Consider the following 21,201-nt stretch of genomic DNA (forward strand, 5'->3'; position numbering starts at 1 on the left):
CTATTTTTTGGACATGTCATTAACATGCTAGCAAGTGTTGATGTATTACAGCAGATTGGCTAGGGTTGTCAGAACGAGCTTAATGCAGCTAGCTTATGTTAGTTATGCTTTCACCAAACACATAATCCGTTCATCTTTTGTTTCGGAAGGTTAGTTATTCCGTAAGTGGGTTTAAGGGTGTGTCCAGTATGATTTCGGTGATCATATTTTACTTTGGGATTACTGTTTGGGAAGAATAAGCTGTTAATTGTACTGAAATTATCTAGGGCCAGGCCGTGCTGTGAGGTGGACTCACCGAGCATGTGGGTGTGGGCTTCCGGGCGGGTCGTGGTGGAGAGCGCCCTCGTGGCCGGCCCGTAAGTCACTGCGATGTGGCTCTTTGTACCTGGCAGACTGACCGGGCACATCTGTGTCTTCACTGGTCTGTACAGTTACAGAGAGTCGAGGCTGCTGCCGACAGACCCTCCTGAGCACATCGAGGGCCACGTGAACAAAAATAAAATAAATAATGACAAAATAGCCAGGTACTACATAAGCTGAGGGGAACCTTTTTTTAACATTTAAAAAATTTAAGGTAGCTTTTGGGTACATTCTGGTTTGTTGTTTCTTTTATTAGGTTGAGTCAGGTGAAACTGGAGTTACTAGCTTTTGGCTTATAAAAATGGCAAATTTATTTGTCCAACCCAATACATGAATACCAAACAGGATGTACCACATTTCCCCTGCTAGCTGATTGTATCTAAGTAAAGATATTTGTAATGAAATCTGGGTTAAGGATTGGCATTTAGATTGGCAACACCAGTCTTTGTTTTGCTTTTGGAAGTAACCTCTGGGAAATGGGGGTAAGAGAGGACGTCCATCACTTACTAAATGAGATTTATCACATGTTAATTCCTCCTTGAATCATTTGCCCTAGTGCCAGATCTTACATAATGGATGGGTTAGAAAGATCCTGGCCCTTACTGTGGTTCGAGAGTAGGATCTGGACTGAGGGCCACCTCTAGCCTAAGCCAACTGATGGAGGTCATAGGCTGCCCATCACTTAGTTTCGAGTCCATTTGAATCTTAAGTTACCATTTACCTATTTTATCAAAACTCTTGGGGCACCTGGGTGGCCCAGTTAAGTGTCCGACTCTTAATTTTTGGCTGAGGTCATGATCTCGGGATCCTGGGATCGAGCCCCATGTCAGGCTCCCCACTCAGCGGGGCATCTGCTTGTCTCTCTAGCCCTCTCCCTTTACCCCTCCCTGGCTCGTACTCTTTCTAAAATGAATAAATAAATCTTAAAAAAAAAAAACAACTCTTAGCACTATAGTCAGTCATCGGACGATGACACTCATTTGGAAAGCAGTATTTTAATACAACCAAATTCTAATTCAAATTCTATTGACGGAATAATGTCTGTAGAATATCTCTTTATTCTGTTTTCTTGTTCCTCTCCCTCTGTACCACACCACAGCCTCTATCATCCCTTACTGACTGGACTATTACTGATATAACGCTAATAACATTGCATGATTAGTTCCTAAAAGGATTTCTTACCTGCACTTTTGACCCACGGTATAGGTGACAGAATGCCATCTTGAGCCTTCTTTTACTCATTTGTTGTGCAAACATTACTGAATCCCTACTACGTGCTAGTCCCTGTACACAGGGGTTTGTATTTGACAGGAAGAGACAGACAAGTGGACAGCATGGTTGAGGATTTAATTGGAATAGTACTACCTAGTGTATTAAGTATACGCACAAAGTCCATTCAGCCCCAGTGAGGAGAGCGTGGGAAGCCTTCCCAGAGAGAGAGGCCGAAGCCGAGGAAGAGCTCACCAGGAGAAGAGAGAAATGTGTCAGGTAGAGGTAGCAGCAAGGCTTGAGCTTAGGTGAAGAGCTGGGTAAATCTTAAAACTCGGACCATAGGAGGAAATGGATTTAAATGATACAGCTTTTCTCTCTCTCAGTATTTCGACTTCTAGGGTATAGATCCTGGTTCTTTGTTCATTCTTACTTACAAATTGGTTCTGCAATAGATTGTTTTGGTCCTCTCTTTCCTTCATACTGCAGTTTTTAAATTAATATCATTAATGTTACTCATCTTGTCTTTGAAGTCTCATTTAATTGAATTCGTGTTCTTACTAAATTATTTTATAGAGTGAAGCAACTGTTAGGAATTTCTTCCTGCTCCTTGAGTTGTATTTTCATCTGATAGAGAGATGGGATCAAAAGATAGGATCTTTGTGTTCTTCCATGCTTTTCTCCCTCTTTTTTCCCCCTTGCCGTAAGTTTGTTTGAATAGTTGTCATACATTTCCTTTCACCTTGATCATGCCTGTGTACCTCAGGTCAGAGTTTCTACTCGTGCTGATAGAATGAAGATCACGTTTTGACCTGTTCCTCATGCTAGCTGAGAAGAGATTGTTTCCCTTCTTCCAAGCTGCAGTTGAGGGCTTTGTTTTATGGTCCATTCATGTTTGTTGTTGCTATAAGAAGTGGGGATACCCGCCCCCCCGAGGGGGAATGTGGTCTTTGCTAGCATACCTGGGCTCTGCCTTCCTCTCCCAAGGTTGTGTTAAAATGTGCTGCATTACGGTTCATGCCACATGGTGTGAGGGAAGGGGTAGGCCATAGGCAGTCTGCTTTAAATTCATTTCTCCAATTCTGGTGAATTTCTTCTCTCCCCCCCCCCCCCGCCCCCTCCCAATTCTGGTGAATTTCTAAGAGACTTTATTTCACTCAGGATCAGCCTTACCACTAACTTTCCATCCTTTCACTCATTACTCTCCTGAAGCAATTTCCATTGGTCCTAGATCAAAAAATTAAAAAAAGGGAAGGCCACACAGTTTACTTCCTTTGAAATTTGAAATTCCATGGAATAATCCTCAAGATTCCTACCAATGTGGCTTTTACAGTAGTGAGGCCTTTTCCTTTGGTCTTCAGAAATTTGTTTCCTCCCTCGACCATGAAGTTTTATTTTTAAGATTTTATTTATTTATTAGAGAGAGAGCACAAGCAGGGGGAGCGGCAGGCAGAGGGAGAGGGAGAAACAGGCTCCCCGCTGAGCAAGGAGCCCGATGCGGGACTTGTTCCCAGGACCTTGGGATTGTGACCTGAGCCGAAGGCAAATGCTTAACCAACTGAGCCACCCAGGTTCCCCTGACCATGAAGTTTTAAAGCTTAATATATTAGATAATATGTATTTCCTTGTTTGGGTGCTCTTGTTGAAACATTTTTGCTAGTTTTTAGTAATTTTGTTTTTTGGGGGCTGTTGCTTATTTTGTTAGTTGTTGTGGGAAGGATATTCTATGGTCTGGTTTTCAGCAATCATCATGACTTGATAGCCAAGGAGAGGACCACAAACAACAGTTGTAGCTCTGAATGATTCTTTTCTAAGGATTCGGCCTAGATTTCTTCAGTTTGGAAGGAAATTTGTTTATTGAAGCTATTCAGTCAAAATAAGTTTGCTTATTATTTGTTCTACAGACATAAGGACAGTTATGTTAAGGTGATAGATCATGACCCTAGGAAGTGAAATTGGCCCATCTGCCTCCAGCTTCAAGAGACGATTGTGCTGATCTGTGGCCTAAGTTTTGGTTGAAGGATAGAACTTGGTGTCTGTACCTCCCCTACGTTGCCATGTAGGTTCTATCAGTTTTCTATATTTTTTCATCGTCATATGCCTGGACAAGGTTGTTTGGCAGCCCTGTCCAAGAAGTCATCATGCCTGATCCATGAATCAGTCAGTGTCAGACGCCATAAAAGTAATGTGACTTTGCAAACACCACCCAATCCCTTAGGAGACTTACCGCTTTTGGGATGAAAACTTCTATCAGCTCCAGAAACTAGAGCCTCAAACGCATATGTAATTGCCCTACTTGGCAGTTCTGTTCTGAATCATCCTTTTTCCATGGCACAGGCCATGTGAGAACTGAACACACTCGAGAATGAGTGGGTTTGGTGTTTGTTTTAGTCTTCAGTGTGCTTGGCACCATAGATTTGCTTTGGGTAACACTACGCCACTCTTAACAGAAGGACCTGGAGAGCTCTTGACTGCTTCCCATCATGTCTTTGTTACCTTAACTCAGCTAATTTATGTGAACAGTGGGGTTCTCTGGCCTATGGGCAGGGCTACATAATCTCAGGCAGAAGAAACTTCAAACATTCACAGAGTAAAGGAAGAATCCAATTCTCTTTCCTCCACTTACCTTTCTCATCCCCGTCAACCCCTTTGAGGAGAAATAAAGGCATTTTCTGCTCCGTGGCAACTTGAAGAATTGGGATGGATGGGCTTACCCGTCATCCCAGTCTCTGCAAACTCGGCTGTAGGACTCCTAGAGTCCTGTTTTCTCCCTCCTCCTGTGGGGAAATTAGCAACTTTATTTGGGGGTGATTTTTAAAAAAATGCAAAGTTCAGGAGTTTAAGAAAAAGAATAGAATTTATTGTGGAATGTAGCAGCCGTTTGCTGTTCCTTTGGTTTTTATAGTTGGTTCTTAAAACAGTTTCTTAAATGAATTAAGTGCTGACAGGCCTTTGCCCCTGGGGGACAGTAATATTACCTCAAATTCTCACATACTTTTTACAAATAAAAATATCATATAATTATATTCTCCTCTTCCTCTTCTTTCTTCAAATCTGGCGACAACTAGTTAATTTTGAAACTACCAGAGAGATTATTTCAGTGTTATGCTGCACCTCTGGGAGAAGAATGGAATCTCCTCTTTTTGTCCATATGCTGACAAAAATCTCCTAATTTCAGAGGGCAATGATGTCACCAGCTAATGAGCAAAATATTTCTTACTTAAACAGATGAGTCCTTCCCTGATTCCTTTGTGAAATAAATTAAAAAAAAAAACCCACAATGTGTTTCATATTGTCTATAGTTATGCTGACAACTCATAAACACTTCAAAATGTAATTCTGACTTCTTTAGAGAGCGAGACTAATTTTTTTCATAAACACAAAGGAAACGCATTAAACTGATGGCTGGGCCCGGGTGGAAGGCCCCTGCCACAGCTGGTCACTGATGAGAATCATCAGCGCTGATCTTGAACATCCCCTAGCCGCAGCCAATGTGCTGCCCCCAAGGTAGGGAGTGACCTTGAAGGCATCACTTCTTGGACCAGTGGAGGATGATCAGGCATGTTGGAGAGATTATGAAATCAGGCTTGGAAAAGAGGAGGGCCAGAAAGCTGCTGTTGATTTGGGTCACATGCTGTTTAGCAGGGCGGCCGCCGAGCTGGATCTCTCTTTGCCTGTCCAAAAAGGCAGGCATCTAAGGTCAGGGGGAGAAAGAAGTGAGCCTCGGGGCCATCTAAACACTGGCCTTCTAGCATCCCGGAGGAACCCAGATATGCCCCCACACTCACGGCAGGTGCCCCTCCCCTCAGTGAAGGATGCCTCGGTTTTCCCAGCCAAAGGTGAGTTCTCCCACTTCTGAATGCCTCTGCCTCTTTGTTCCTCTTATGCATTTATCACAGCTCCTTATGCTGATCATATCGCTGAACCTCCATGGGGGCTCTGTTTGCCCCCAGACATCTGGATTATTACCTTTGCAGGCCCAGGTAGAGTCGCCTCACTGATATTTCAGTTCCTTGCTCTTCCTTACACCTTGAATCAGTGCATCCATCCATTGACTTCAACCAGGCAATAATCTATTTATCACAAACATAGATCCTATTTTAATTGTCTCAGTGTAAAAGAATATTGTAATGCTTGGGGTTGACAGTTGTGTGAGGAAGTAGGCACTCTTTTTTTTTAAGATGTTATTTATTTATTTAGAGAGCACACGTGAGTGAGGGGGGGAGAGGCAGAGGGAGAGGGAGAGAATCTCAAGCAGACTCCCCGCTGAGTGAGGAGCTGGATGTGGGGCTTGATCTCAAGACCCTGAGATCACGACCTGAGCCGAAATCAAGTGGATGCTTAACTGACTGAGCTACCCAGGCACCCCTAGACACTCTTTTTATACTACTTGTGAGATTTAAAAATAATATCGTGTACAGTTTTCTCCTAAGAAAAGTGTTAATATGTATCAAAGGACTTAAAGCTATGCCCATTTTTTTTACCCATAAATTCTATAATAATTTTTTCTAAAAAGAAGAATGTGTTAGATGTGTTAGAAATGTTACAACAAACTCTTCATCAGAGTATTGTTTATGATATTGAAAAATCGGAAACATGCCAATGTCCGATGATTCCGGGCTAACGTTAAGAAAATCATGGCTTGGGGCGCCTGGGTGGCTCAGTCGTTAAGCGTCTGCCTTCGGCTCAGGTCCTGATCCCAGGGTCCTGGGATCGAGCCCCGCATCGGGCTCCCTGCTCTGTGGGAAGCCTGCTTCTCTCTCTCCCACTGCCCCCGCTTGTGTTCCCTCTTTCGCTGTGTTTCTCTCTGTCCAATAAATAAATAAAATCTTTAAAAAAAAAAAAAAAAAAGAAAATCATGGCTTACTTCAGTGAATACTAATGAATTATGAATATATTGTATTTTATTTGTTGGACATTTGTCGACATGAGAAAATGTTCAGAACATATTAATAGAAAAAGCAGATTTTAAAACAGTTTGAACAGTACCCATTGAGCGCTCCAAGGTTTCTCCGGGAGAAAGCTTGAGAGGTGGTGGTGCGGCTCAGAGAGGGTCGCGGCTCTCAGCAGGCACTTTGTTTCTGCTCGTACTGGGTGTTCCTGTGAGGGAGGCTCTGGGGACCCTGATAGTGACTGTGAGTGTAGAAGGTGGAGCAGCTAAAGATCACAGAGTCATCCTTTTTTGTCAACACAACACAAAACAGACATAGATATCTAAGGGTGCCTAGTGTGTGGGGGGTGCGTGCACACGCATGTGTGCGTGTGTGAGAAAAGCGGGGGGGATATCAGCCAAAATATGACTTTTTTTTTTTAAGTTTTCATTTATTTATTTGTTAGAGAGACCGAGCACAAGCAGGGGGAGTGGCAGGCAGAGGCAGAGGGAAAAGCAGGCTTCCTGCTGAGCAAGAAGCCTGATGCGGGACTCGATCCCGGGATCCTGACATCACGGCCCGAGCTGAAAGCAGCCGCTTAACCGACTGAGCCACCCCAGCGTCCCAAAATATGACTAATTTTTCTATCTGAGTGTGGGAGGGTATAGGTGATTTCTTTTTCTCCTCCTTTCCTCTCCTTTCCTTTTCTCCTGTATCTGCATTTTCCACATTTTCCAATTAAAAATATATCACATGTAATCAGAAATAAATGTTACTGACATACAGTCACAGAAAAAATAGCGCAGTGCCCATTGTCTTCATGAAGCTGGGTGAAGGACTGAGTGCTATGTGATTCCCATATTCTGGGCTCAGTCCTGTGATTGTGTATACTCTGCAACCACACAGCCTAAGGAAGATGAGGAGGGAGGCCAGGAGGGCTTTCCAGGGGAGGCGACATAAGGACTGGATATTGAAGGATGGGTAGGAGCTGGGAGAGTCCATGGGGTGGGCAGAGATGATCCCCAAAAAGGAATCCACCAGTGCAAAGGTGTGCAGGCACATGAGAGAGAAGAGTATTTGAGGTGCTCTGAGGAAGTCAAAGGATGAGAACCAGATGCCATGAGAGGCCTTCCCACACAGTATCTGCATAGAGACCCACACAGAAACTGGAAATCAGGACAGGACTCTAACCACGCAAAGTCCTACCCTCCACAATAAGGCCTTTGGACTTTGCTCTGAGGACCTAACAAACAGTTCCTTAGAGTGGCCGTCAGATGCTCAAACCTGTCCTCCACAAATTTGCACACTTCCTGTGTGCTAAGTTCAAGCCCACTACCCAGCGAAGAAGACCAGAGACGCCCTTCCTTCATGAAGTGTATTCCCCGGTTTCCAACTGCCCTCCACCAAGAAGCTTCCCAGGGTGGCCTGGCCCAACCTAGTCCTTCAAATATCCCACAGTTTACTCAGATACCATAGCAGGGGCTGGGAACGATGGGGCTGGAGAATCTAAACTTATCCATGGCACATGGAAGACACGCACGTTTACCGAGGGCCCGCTGTGGGTGGGGCCCAGGCTGGGTACCATGAGTACAGGCTGGGGGGTCAGACATAGTCCCTGTGGACCTTCCTGTCTTTGAAAGGATGAGCTGTGTTGGACGCCCATGTAGTAGCCAACGCTGAGTACCTTCATAAAGACCTGAATCATCCTCCGAGGGCTGTGGCAGCGACAGCTAACGGCGCATGCAAGAGGAGTAGGCCTCTAGGAGGATAAGCAGGGATGTGTCTTTCCCCCAAGCTCCTCACAGAACCTGGGGCAGTCAGGGCCTGGCTTCCCGGGCATCTCTTTTTTTTTTTAAAGATTTTACTTGTTTATTTGAGAGGGAGAATGAGATAGAGCATGAGAGGAGGGAGTGTCAGAGGGAGATGCAGACTCCTCGCTGAGCAGGGAGCCCGATGCGGGACTCGATCCCGGGACTCCAGGATCATGACCTGAGCTGAAGGCATTTGCCCAACCAACTGAGCCACCCAGGTGCCCCGTGCATCTCACACTACACCGTTGCCAACCAGGCTCTAGGCCTCACATTCAAGGTCCTTTTTACCTTCTCAAGAGTTCTGGGAGGCTTATCACTGCCTGTTTTATAAATGAGAGAAATTAAGACACACACTCTTCACAAGTGGCATAAAAAGGACCTGAGCCTACCTCCTGCCTCTGCCAGATTCCAGAGTTCTGGCTCCTAATTCTGCTCAGAATCTTCTCTGCATCTAAACAACCTGTTCAGGGACGCCTGCGTGGCTCAGTCGGTTAAGCCTCTGCCTTTGGCTCAGGTCATGATCTGCGGGTCCTGGGATCGAGTCCTGCATCGGGCTCCCTGCTCAGCCGGAAGTCTGCTTCTCCCTCTCCCTCTGCTGCTCCCCCTACTTGTGCTCCCTCTCTCTTGCTCTGTCAAATAAATAAATAAACAGCCTGTTCAGATCCAGCCTCAGATGTTGGCCCTATCATTAGCTTTCACATGTTTTCTTTGCCTTTGCTGTGTACACAGTACCTAGAACAGTTTTTAAGAATTAAAATCAGTCTTGTTGGAATCCCAATCGGTAACAGATGACAGCTGTGATAAGCACTCACTGAGCTCCACTCGTTGATTGTACAGACACAATTTTTAAAACAACACTTTAAGATCACTGTTATCAGATGAAATTTGCATGGAGGAATACTAAGACCCATAGAGGTGAAGTGATTTGCTAGAGGACTTGGAAATTGAAAACCAGGTTGTTCAGGCTCCAAAGTCTTGTGGCTTTCCTCTCGTCCCTTTACCCCCCTCCCACTGGGGCATCATAATACGTTTTCTCAGTTTGCACCAGGTAACCAGGAAATTCTGAAACTAAGGACTTCTACTGAGCGTTTTAAGGAACTCTGAGCATAACCTTGCATGCACTGTGGTTGGCGGTCTTGGGGGAAGAAAGCTCCTGTGCAGGTTGTGGGTGTGGGAGCAAAACCACAAAGTTTCACATTCTGCGTCTGTCATTTACTGGCTGTGAAGTTAGGTCAAATGTGTAAATACCTAGCACGGTGCCTGGGAAGTATGAGCATTCAGTAAATAGGGGTGTTGGAAGATTAACGTCCGAAAAGCACCAGGCCGTGTAGGGAAGGTGTAGCAGACCCCGGGGGAGAAGTAATCGGAAAGTCCATTAACAGTAGGAGGAGACACTTCTGGGGAAGAAAATTGCCGGGGGGGGGGGGGGTGGGCAATTCATGCAGTTCTTGATGAAGAGAGAGAGCTGCCAAAGGGGCCCAGGAAAAGGGGATGGGGCTCTGGTGCATCTCTCAAAAGAGCCTGGGACCTCTGCCTGGTAAAAAAGGGTGTGTGTGGTGTGTGTGGTGTCCTACCAAGAGAGGTGACCTTGCACATACATAAAGAGAGGCCCACACGAGGAGAGAGGCACTAGGACTGGGCAGCCAGACCGCCCAGTGGGAATACGTGACTTACCTGATTGAATGAATTTACTCCTGAAATCCAGACAGGACTTGCAACCCATGCCGTGGAGACTTCATACGGGTTTTCAGTCCTGTCTTGTTAGCTGACATTCTGTGTCAGTAAGAGCATGTGCCTGTGGCTTCCCAGACACCCTTGAGAAAATGAAATGACCCTCTTGGGACACAGGCCATGTGCACCCATCTCTGGAATCCAAGAGAACTCAGCTGCTCTGAGGTGATCATTGAAACGATTTGGTAAGACCGTTTTAGAGACATCACTGGACAGGAAATGCCCTACGTTTACTTTAGTAGTTAAAAATCGGAAAAAAGGAGTGGGGAGAGACAGAAAGTGACAGCTCCAGGAGAAAACCAAAATCACACGTTTTAATTCAGCAATGTCAAAAATAGCCATTGGAAGGTGTCTATTTTCAATCGAGACTACTCCCTTCAGGGGGTGTTTGGAAGAGTATCTGCGAAGGCGATCTTTTTTAAGTTCAGTCACTTGTAAGGGTTAGTCCTTGTCCCGGATTTGCTCAGATTCCCGCGTTCTTTTTTTCTCTCTCTGGAATTCCATAGACAGTAATTAAGGAACTGGAGGCCAGCGGGAGGTCAGGGAGCCTTCGTCAGTGAAAACAGGGATTGTTTGCCACGTACAACACTCCCTTTTTTCCTGGTGGTGAATAGGAGATTTGCTTAGAGCTGATGACTTATGCCTTTCTTACAAGTTATGCAGCGAGCAAGGAACGGGGGAACCAGGCAGCAAGCAGAAAGCAGCTAATTGAATCCAGTGTCTTCACTTTTTCCTCCTTCGGATACTGATCTGTGCTGGTGGAGCCTGTCGGATCATGTAACTCCAAAGGAACATGTTCAAGGAGTGCCTCACGCTCACTTTGAGATTACAGAGTTGACGGACCCGGAGTGAAGCCGCTCTCAGCGAGGGGAGGGGGCGGGGGTGCCAGCCGAGCGCAGCGTCGCCCCTCACGCCTGCTCGATGCCGAAGCCGGTAAGTCCGCCGGCTGTGTTCCGTGGCAGAGGGAAAATGTGCTTTCTGTCACTTCAAGGAAAAGCTTTTCCATTGCTCCCGGCTGTGATGGCTTTCGTCTTTTCTATTCAAATTCTGCGAGATTGGTCCTTCTTTCCTTCCCTGCTGTGTAACCCTGAGCACTCTTCCCGAGCACGCTCACCCAGTACGAAGATGTAGCTTTGGGGGGAGAAGAGTGAATATTCTTTTGAGAATATTCTCAAGAGATTGAGTGTACGTGGTGGGAGCTCAGCTGTCAATCATGGAGGCTTTCGGTGTGGAGGACTCGACTGCAGACAGCCTTGCATGCTGTCGCTTTTCATAAACCTGCAAGCGATCGGCTTCCTTCCCTTAAGGTTAATGCCACTGACGGTGCGGATCTCGGAAGTTGAAGTGTCTATGTCTGATTATGCACCCAGTTAACCAGAAACCGTTGTGTGAATTTCATAAGCGGATACATTTCCATTTTCAGGATACATTCAGAAATGCTTAAATATCTTATGTGGCTCCAGGGGAGATAAACTGACTTAGTCTGGCTGCTAATTGGGACAGTGTGCTGAGTGTTTCGAGCTGGGGAAGCAAGCTGAGTGTATTTCTTATTTCTGCAAAAGGCAAAGTCGTACGTAATCCTGTGCTCAGCGTGGTCTCGAGCAGTCCCCAGAAGGGTTCTGGTTTGCTCTTTGCGAGTTCAGTTTAACTTCTATTATGGGACAGTGCTCCCGTGCCTGCAGGACCGTGCTATGTGGCTTTTGGAAAACATCTGTTACAGCGCATCAGAGTTGGAAGAAATGTTCTTTTGTTTTTGTTTTGTTTTTTTTTTTTTTTTTACTGGGTCCAGTGGAGTATCTTACCTGGTACCGACCTGCACTGACAGGCTTGAGAGTGAGGGGATGCTTTTCGTTTGCTCCAGCACACACATTTTTCTATCTACAGATGCTATTAATTGTGCTCCTTTTTCCTGGTCATCCTTGATGTAGCTGTGTTATGGAAAGTTCTCCATGCTGGCTCCATGTCTTTCCTATTAGAACATTGCAGATGTGTCAAGGACGCACATGTTCCAAAACAAGCTGAGAAAGCAGGAGGCTCCACCCTCCTTCGCCTGCCAAGTGGGCCCCATAGGTTCCTCATTCAGCACCCTGGCAGGCAAATGGTGTACTATCTCTTTAAAGCGGCTCTAGTTTTGTGCCTTGGCTTGGTCAATTTGTTATGGTTTAAAACTGTGGAGCCAGCTGTCTGCAATCTGATGTAATGTTGCCATGGAAACCAGAAATGAAACACTTAAGCATTCACCACAGAATTACTACATATAGCATTAGCCAAAGTAATTAAAAGTTGAGCCATATGGGCTTTCTGGTGGAAAAATCTGCAAGAGAAAGGCTGGAAATCAAATGTTTCTATTTACAGTAACGTAAATCCATTTTTCCACATCCTTTGGTGGAATACATTAATTGGCTTTTTTCGACTAAAGTTTAGAGGTGGGAGTTTTATACAGATGATTTAGTTTTCACCTTCTCATTTAGACGATGATCAAATTAAAGTTTACTTTAGTCCTCTGACCTGGGGCAGGACAGGGAGAGGAGGAGAATACCGTGTCCTGTTACAACGTGCATAAACATACACTGTTATTTATTCACTTCAGTTTGTTTAAAAACTGTTTTCTAGTAGTTCTGTTCAATCTAGGAGTCTGTTTCTTGGAATCAACCATTCATTTTATATGTAATGCAGATTTCCTTCATCTTTTACCAAAGTTCCTCCGGGTGCAAAGATTTCATGCACACTCTTCTTAATTAAATAGTTATTTTTAAATTCTTACACCCTCATCTCTGGGGGTGTAAGTTTCTGAATAAAAAGACACGACAAGGGGCGCCTGGGTGGCTCAGTCAGTTAAGCGTCATGCCTTCGGTTCGGGTCATGGTCCCAGGGTCCTGGGATCGAGCCCCGCATCGGGCTCCCTGCTCGGCGGGGAGTCTGCTTCTCCCCCTCCTTCTCGCTCATGTTCTCTCTCGTTGTCTCTGTCTCTCTTAGATAAATAAATAAAATATTTTTTAAAAAAAGACACGATAAGTTTTTTTTAGTATTTGGGAAGTGGTGTGTGCTAATTTAAAAGGAGAAACATGAAATGAGGAATGTAAGCTTTAGTCCCCATTTTAAAAGAAATGCACGCCTTTTACGGAGTCTTTATGTTAAAACAGCTGGAGAGAATTTTTTAAAGGCAAATATTTCACAACTCCTTATCCTCTGGACTCAGGAGGAAGTGAGAAGTCAACACCTCTCTATCAATAAAAAGCATCCTTGGGATACACTTGGTTAACTCCAGTGACTTCTAGGCTGACTCAAGGGAGGATGTATCTTGATTGATTTGGTTTTATCTTACATTTTTCTTCGTATACATTGTGCTGCATCTACCTTGTTTAGTGTCCAAACCATGATAATGAAAAGTTACTGGTTGCTAGGATTTGTGATTTGTCAGTGGCAAATACCCCTAAAATCTTCATTTTTTTTTTAAGAAAAATAAAAATAACATTAATTCAAAGTTCTAAAGAGCTCCTGTTTCTCAAAAATAGATGGAACATGTGAAAGCAATTAAACAAGTACCTGGAATATGTTATTTTTCACCACAGTGAATCAGGACAGAGGAAAGTAGGACTTGGGGAGGGGATCTTTCCCTTTAATTCTGTTGTCCTGGTTTAACTTATTTCACTTCTCCCTCAGAAGTTCCCTCTGATGGCATGTTTCCTACATGTGATTTGTCTTTGTGGAATGCACAGGCACACAGAGCTCCCCCACCACCACCACGAGCAGCGGTAGCAACCCCCAAACTAGGTACAAAGTACACTCACACACACACACACACGCACACATCACTGATTTTCATTCTCTAACGTAGCTTCCTGTGTCTTGATTATAAACCTGTGCTCATTTCGTTTTTCACTTGACTTCAGAATTTTTCTTTTTCTTTATTTTTGACTTAAGAATTTTTTAATGTGACAGTTACAAACATGTTCTAGGTTTGTCCCCTATGATGTTGGTTCTCAGAATTGCTTAGCTTTTTGAGACACATCAAGAAGGCAGAATACTTTAAATGTTTCTGTGTAATTCCATGCACTTTGGTTTTGCTCAGGTGCTGATTACCCAGAATGAGGGTTTACCCAGTTCGCATTCCTCTGGTTGACCACTCTGACCATTTTCATCACACATCAACAGTTCAGCCAAGTAAAAATGAAATTCAAACCAGACAATACCATTAGGTAGCAGAAGCTATACTTCCTATCTCGTTTTAATTGTTTACATTGTAAGTTTTAGACCAAACGTGTTAAATCTCATTGCCAGCATGCGGTGTAACCTCCTTCCCCCATTACCTGGGGGTTCCATTTCTCTTCTTTATGCTCAGCTAAGCAGTAGTTCACTTTAATTCTGAAATGGAGATGCAACATCTTATCTAGGAATTTTGGAGACATTGAATACAGTTCACAGGGGAGAAGCCTGAGAAGTCCCCCTGTCCTGATGACTTGCCATTTCTGGGTTATCATAATTGTTCTTCAGTGGGTGAATGGTTTGCTTATAATCCTGCAGAGAGAAAGTACAATGGCCTTATACTGGGAGCTCCAGGGTGAGGACAGAGGCCAGGAAATGGGTTGTATTTTTGCCTTTCATAGTGCCACAGTGCTACAGAAATATTTGTGGACTCATAACATGCTGCACCGTTTAATTCATGGAATCTCCACCTTCTTTACCCTTGAACCACTGTTGTCTGCGAATCCTCGAGTACCTATTTGATTGTCGATTTCTCACGGGGGAATGGCTTCATGTTAGGCCAGTTGTTCAGAGCTGTGATTTTTGTTTTGCTTTGTTGTTTATATGAGGCATCTCTGTCCTTACTGTTTCTGTGAACTAGGTTTGAGGAAGTGGGAGAGAAGGTTGTTGCCAGGATGTGCAGGATCAGCTGGGGTTGCTCCCGGGCTGCCTGGGGTGCGTGGAGGCTTGCCCTTCGGCCGGGCTCTGCGCTCCCGGGACCGCCTGAGCACCCGGCCCGTGCAGCACACCCCTGGAGCTGGAGATTGCTTTTGCTTTTTCACATTTTGAACAGATAAAACAGAGGAAGCTGCATATTAAATGTTAGAGCTGACTTGGAACCGAAACCCTCATTTTGTTCACAAGGAAAGGATTGTTTTCACTGGGGTCACTGCTGCAGAGAGATTTTTTTTTTTTCTCCTCTCTGTAATGTTTGATACTTGAGGGAAAACAGCTGGGTTGAGCATACTTGAATCGCTGCAAAATGAAATGGGATGCTGGGGAATATGCACTGTACTGTATGGCTGAAAAGGTCAGCTTTTTCCCTTGTCGCTCGCGGAGGAATGCAGGGTCTGTCCTCATGCTCGCCCTGCGAGCTCTCACAAGGAGCCGGGAGAGGCGGAAGGCATGGCCGAGGTGTGGCAGGCCCACCTAACGAATGGCACAGGAGGCGGCTTTTTGCTTTTCTTCCCTTTTCCTGCCCTGCTGTTTTTGATTTTGGGGGAGGACTGGAACAAGTCAGCAGAATTTTGGTTTGGAGGAGTAGTTGATGACCACGTTGAGCAGTCCTGATGGGCCAGACAGATGAGAGCCGGGCCCAAACCACAGCAGTGGGACTGGAATGACAGGGCCAGCCTGGTGGAGAGAGTCCTGTCGGAGTTCGCCAGAAGGAGGCCCCGCGCCGGTCCAGGGCCCCCGGGGTGTGTCGCGGTGCCTGGGACCTGGGGTGGTGTGTGCGGCTTCGTGAGCCCCAGGGGGCCAGTCGGTGGGGACCCCAGGTGCAGCCACACAGCTCAGACTGGTGGGGAGGTCGGGCTACACCCGGCTGCCAGAGCAGACGGCTCTGGGGCAATGATCTGATTAACTTTTCTTTTGTTTCTTTGCCAGTCAAGAGAACAATCAGATGATGAGACCGAGGAGTCGGTGAAGTTTAAGAGGTTACACAAGCTGGTCAACTCCACTCGCAGAGTGAGGAAGAAACTGATCAGAGTGGAAGAGATGAGAAAGCCCAGCACCGAAGGTAGAAAAAGAAAAAAAAAAACACACTCTACCCTGCTTATTCCAAATTAAATCAGGCGGGGTCAGCTCTTCAGTAGAAAAAGAGTATGATTTCAACTGGAAAATGGATTGCATTCCAGCTGAGGCTGCAGAGAGTGCCTTGGGTCTGCGTGTGAGCAGGGCATTGCTCAGCACGTTAGGGATCCTGACGCCCAGCATCTCGGGAGGCTTAGTACTGTTCTTGTTACAGCGATGGGAAATGGCTGGTGTGTGACAAGGAAGTCTTCTCAAGAGGTGGTACAGCTTTAATGTTGAGCGTACACCACTTTACATCAACTTTATCTTATAACTTCTCAGCAGTAGCCTCTGTGCCCAAAAGATGATGGTTCTTGCCCATTGAATTTATTTATTTTTTAAATTTTATTTTATTATGTTAGTCACCATACAGTACATCATTAGTTTTTGATGTGGTGATCCACGATCCATTGTTTTCGTATAACACCCAGTGCTCCATGCAGTAGGTGCCCTCCTTAATACCTATCACCAGGCTAACCCATCCCCCCAACCCCCTCCCCTCTAAATCCCTCAGTTTGTTTCTCAGAGTCCATAGTCTCTCATAGTCCCCTCCGATTCCCCCCCTTCATTTTTCCCTCCCTTCCCCTAATGTCCTCCATGCTATTCCTTATGTTCCACAAATAAGTGAAACCATATGATAATTGACTTTCTCTGCTTGACTTATTTCACTTAGCATAATCTCTTCCAGTCCCATCCGTGTTGATGTAAAAGTTGGGTATTCATCCTTTCTGATGGCTGAGTAATATTTCCATTGTATATATGGACCACATCTTCTTTATCCATTCATCTGTTGAAGGGCATCTTGGCTCTTTCCACGGTTTTTGCCCATTGAATTTAGTCCAGATTTGATATACATCCATCTCAAACAAACATCCAACAATCGAGGCACTTAATATCCTGTCAGATCTCCAAGGGATGATTTGTTCTTCCTATAAACAGTCTTAGGACTCGGTTCAGGTGGGGCTCTAAGGACCTTCCGTTCTAAGTGGATCTTAAGAGCTATATTGCTGGCTAAGCGGCTTGTCAGATGAAGCAATTATGTCAAAAGGGGCATGAGCTTGGATTTATTGTAGTGAATAGTTAACCTTTCAAGTGTGATTATGACAGCTTAAATCTCACCCATATTCATCACTCCTGTTGTTAGCAGTATGCATTTGCAGCATCTTGTAAGATTCTCCCAAAAGGATAAAAGAGTAAGATTTCCTGTTTGGAAAATGATAAGTGAACTGGAAAAAAGTAGTGGAAAGAATAGGTCTTATTTTTAAAAAGCACATGACTTGTTAAAATGTCATATCTACATTTTGAGGAATCTCAAAAATTTAACGTGTAGATTTGAAAATGATCATTGAGAGGCCTTTTTGTTGTACACAAATAAAATCAAGGCGTGAAGAGAACTGAGATTTCCCCTGACTTACATAGAGGAGGGTTTCCTGTTTTTATTGCTGTTTTTAAATTTCTGTTTGCTGTAATTATTTACCAGCTTAACTCCGCTAGAGAAATATTGGAGGTGAGGGGATTACGAGGGGAGCATGGAGGCAAGAAAGGAAAAGAAGGGGGGAGGGGCAGCGAGAGAGACGTGCTTATGGGCTTCATAGAGTTGTGTTGAATTCCAGGTTTCATGTGGGTGTTTTCTTGCATGGTTATTATGCTTGCCTTTGGGTGCGATGCTGATTTTACATTTGGTTGTTTTAATACCTGCGTGTCAGTCACGGTTTCACAGTACAAGATTATAGCATGATTTCCTCTCACGGGCGGCACTTAACGAAATCATGCACGTAGTGTCCGTTGGAATAGTAAGGAGAGCCATATGGAATTGCCATCATTCAACCTTGGGCACCACACTTTAAAACAAACCTCTCTCACTTGCCAAAATTAAATCTCAAAACACAGCAAATGGATTGATGGGTCTCGTCCATAAACGAGGACACATGAGTGACGTGCGGGGTACTCTGGGCCTACCCCCCAGTTGCCCGTACGTCCAGAGTTGTCGTGGGCATTAGGGCTGCCTTTTGAACTATCTCTCAGAGACGTAGTTGACAAAAGGGAAAAATATACCTAGAGGAGGGGTAGCTTTAGGGTAAGAAGTAGTAATTGTATGGGCTTCTAGCCCTGAACTGTAATTCATCTGGTTATGAATTAGGTGCCACTGATGGAAGATGGATTAAATGAGCCTGAGTCCCCATTAGCCTCTGGTGTCTGATGAGTTGGGGTGCTGGGCTGCCGGTAACTGGACTTGTCGGTTTCGCCAGGAGAGGAGTCAGGTGTGTCTGTGCAGCTCAGGGCATCTGCGTGGGGCTGCCCCCCAGCCAGACTATAGACTAGGACTGTCCTCCAAATCCTGTAGAGTAGCACTCTCTGAGGTTCCTCATTGGCAAAAGAGCTGGTCCTTGACCATTGCTCCTGCAGAGCAGGAAAGACTCACATTCCCAGTAACCCCTCCCTCACTGGCCCGGGACCTTCCAAGAGTTGAGCCTTTCACTTCCTACAGGTCTGTGCCAATACTAAGTCATCTGAAGATTATCCACCTGTACTGAGAGCATCCTGTGTGCCAGCCACTTTCCTACACACTTTAGATTTTATGTTCCTTTTAATACGTCATCCTCAGGATAGCCGCCAGAGGCGGGCATTAATACCATCCTCATTTCACAAATGAGGGGACGGACACACCAAGAGGTTAAATGATTCGCTCAGTGTCACTGAGCTGGCTGGCAGAAGGCCCAGAATTAAGTCCAGGTGACCTGGCCTCCACTCTGCTCCCACCCCTTCCCCACCCCTCAGCTCTGGAGTCCTGGAAGAGCCAGGAGAGTTAGAGTCTCCCACCTAGTCTCACCCTTTCGACTGAGTTTCAAGTCCTTATCCAGGGCACGGATGACGCTAGACGATATTCAGTCATAGGCCAGGTCAGTGCCCTTCGTCTGCCCTTTTTGTGTGTTTTCTCCTAGAGCCGATACCCACCGACCCTCTTCCCTCATTGGCCCAGCTTATCTGTGACCCAGTAATGAATCATTAGCTTTTGTACGGTGCTTTTTAGCTTATAAAGTGCCTTCACATACTTCTTTTCATTTAATTTTATCATCTTCAGTAGTCTTGAAGTAGATATTTCTAGGATAGGCAGAAGTTATTACAGGTGAGGAAACAGACTCCGAGAGATGAAATTATTGCCCAAGGTCATGGAGACGGTGAGTGGCAGAATCAGAGCTGGAATCAGGGCATAAAGCTGGGTTCTTGGCATTAAGTCACCCCCTACCCTAGCCGCGTTTCCTTCTGCAGTCTGATCTCAGTGACGAGGATAGCTAAAGGTCATTGTGTGAAGTAGGTCACATCAATCACGACGGGGCCTTGCATGTTGACTGCCATTCTTCCAAAGGATGGTTGTACTTGGAGGTCCCAGAATGGGAGCAGTGGTGCTCTGAGCCCAAGGAATCAAGTCCAGGCTGGGATTTCAGGCCATGGGGCAGACCCACCACAGAAGAACCTACCCCAGGCAAGGCCTGCCCTCAGCACACGGGCTGATGCAGCCACTGGAGAAGCACTGGCCACTTTTCCCTCCAGTTACCAAATGCAGACTTTTCAGAACAGGACGCAGAGCTGTAGGTCACGGGCAGGTGCCTGCCTACCAACTGGTTCCAGACTCAAATGTGCCATGGAAGTAGGGAAGCTCTGATGACATCTCTAAATACAGAGTCCAGAAAATCTCCAGACCGCTGTTGGGTGACAGGTCGTTAAAGTACCCAGTGACCCACCTGAATTCCCCAAGGCCCCTCAGACTGTAGGTGGATGAGGGCCTTGCCATCTCTGTGGACACCTGGGCTAAATGTAAAGCCGTGGTCTGTGGTCTGGACATGTTTGTAGAGGAGTCCAGGGTGGGCTTCCTCTGCCACCAGGCTGTGCCTCTCATCTGGGCCCCGTCCCTTCTTCCTGAGAGTGGAGGCTGGATTTGATCTAGAGGAGATTGCCATGTTTACTTCTCACAGCAGAAGGACCCGTGGCCTCCATACCTTATTAGTCAGGTGTCCTGAGGAAAGAGTAGGAGACATTCACGATGTTTGCACATTGCCTCTGGTCCGGCGAATATCCCCTCCGAAGCCTAGACTTTGCTTTTACACTCTCGTGAAGGATCCGGGGATAATCCTCCAGGGAATACATTTGTGCTGCAGATGACGGAGAACTCTGGGCTGGACACAGTCTTGAACCTCCCTCCCCACCACCATCTCCGTGACATCAGAATCCATCTGGGGGTTGTATTTCATAACCGCAGTTCTGATTTTCTTTACATTTGTAACAATAACTCCCATCAGTTGGAAAAGTAAGAATAGAATTTGAAAGGACTGCTGCCAGTCCTTTCGTCCTTCCCCTTCTGAAGTGAGCAGCTCGCTCTGACATTTACCCACCCCAGCTGGTGTATTTAGGGCCACCCCTCTGTTCCAAGGAACTTCTAATTTTTTCCTTTTCACAGTTCAGCTGGTGGAAAGCTGCAGGGCTCAAACGTTTCCTTATAATTAAAGGGACACAGCCAGTTAGGATCGCTACACCCACAGTTTGACCTACTTCTTTTTCACATCTGTTCACATAACACACGCAGGAAAGAACTCAGTTTTCCTGCCAGTGAGTCCAAACCTTTCCACTGGGCTCCGGAAGGCTTGGCTCAATACCTTGCTCCGGGGAAGGCTTCGAGAGCTGGAATCCTTGAAACAAAGTGGAAGCTCGATGGGGCTGCCTGCGTGGCCAGGCCCTTAAATGCCCTTGCTGCTTCCTAGCAGGGCCAGTTGATGGCTATGTCTGGCTGGAATCCCCCAGTTCCCTAACTTTTTGTGTCTGGTTTGTCCCCTGGGGACCATTTGTCATTTGCACTTGCACGCTATCACCCTTTATGGAGTCTTCGCACCCAAACTGCCTTGGGGGATTTAATTACTTCAGTGGTGCACGTACCAATAAAAAAAAAAATCACTGTCGGCCACAGGACATTCATCACACTCTGTAGAAAACCAAGCAGACTCAACAGGAGGGCCTTTCAGACGGGGAAAAGATTCTGATTCCTAGCTTCTGAGGACAGCCCTTACCAACTGGGGGAGGGTAGTCCTGTTTGGAGCGGGGAGGAGAAGGGTAATTATCTTTAAATGCTAGGGGCTAAAGAGTATGGTGATAATGACTGGCTTAGGTTTTCCAAATGGCATTTTGAGTAG

General features: G+C 45.7%; 1 protein-coding gene across 10 annotated transcripts in view; it reads left to right on the top strand.

The window, feature by feature from the left end:
* SASH1 (SAM and SH3 domain containing 1) overlaps positions 1 to 21,201 on the top strand; it is a 246,792-nt gene that overhangs the window by 189,254 nt on the left and 36,337 nt on the right. For 9 of the 10 annotated variants that reach the window (XM_045865716.3, XM_045865718.3, XM_064598200.1 and 6 more), the window contains one exon: positions 15,833 to 15,965. In XM_045865716.3, the coding sequence (XP_045721672.1) occupies positions 15,833 to 15,965 (133 nt within the window). Of the gene's footprint in view, positions 1 to 9,765; positions 10,916 to 15,832; positions 15,966 to 21,201 lie in introns of those variants that run through there. The other variant, XM_045865720.3, reaches the window with a different exon arrangement.

The sequence above is a fragment of the Mirounga angustirostris genome, unplaced genomic scaffold (assembly GCF_029215605.1).
Source record: "Mirounga angustirostris isolate CCGP_5_RB_7025 unplaced genomic scaffold, mMirAng1.0.hap1 SCAF_8, whole genome shotgun sequence".
Classification (NCBI taxonomy): domain Eukaryota; kingdom Metazoa; phylum Chordata; class Mammalia; order Carnivora; family Phocidae; genus Mirounga; species Mirounga angustirostris.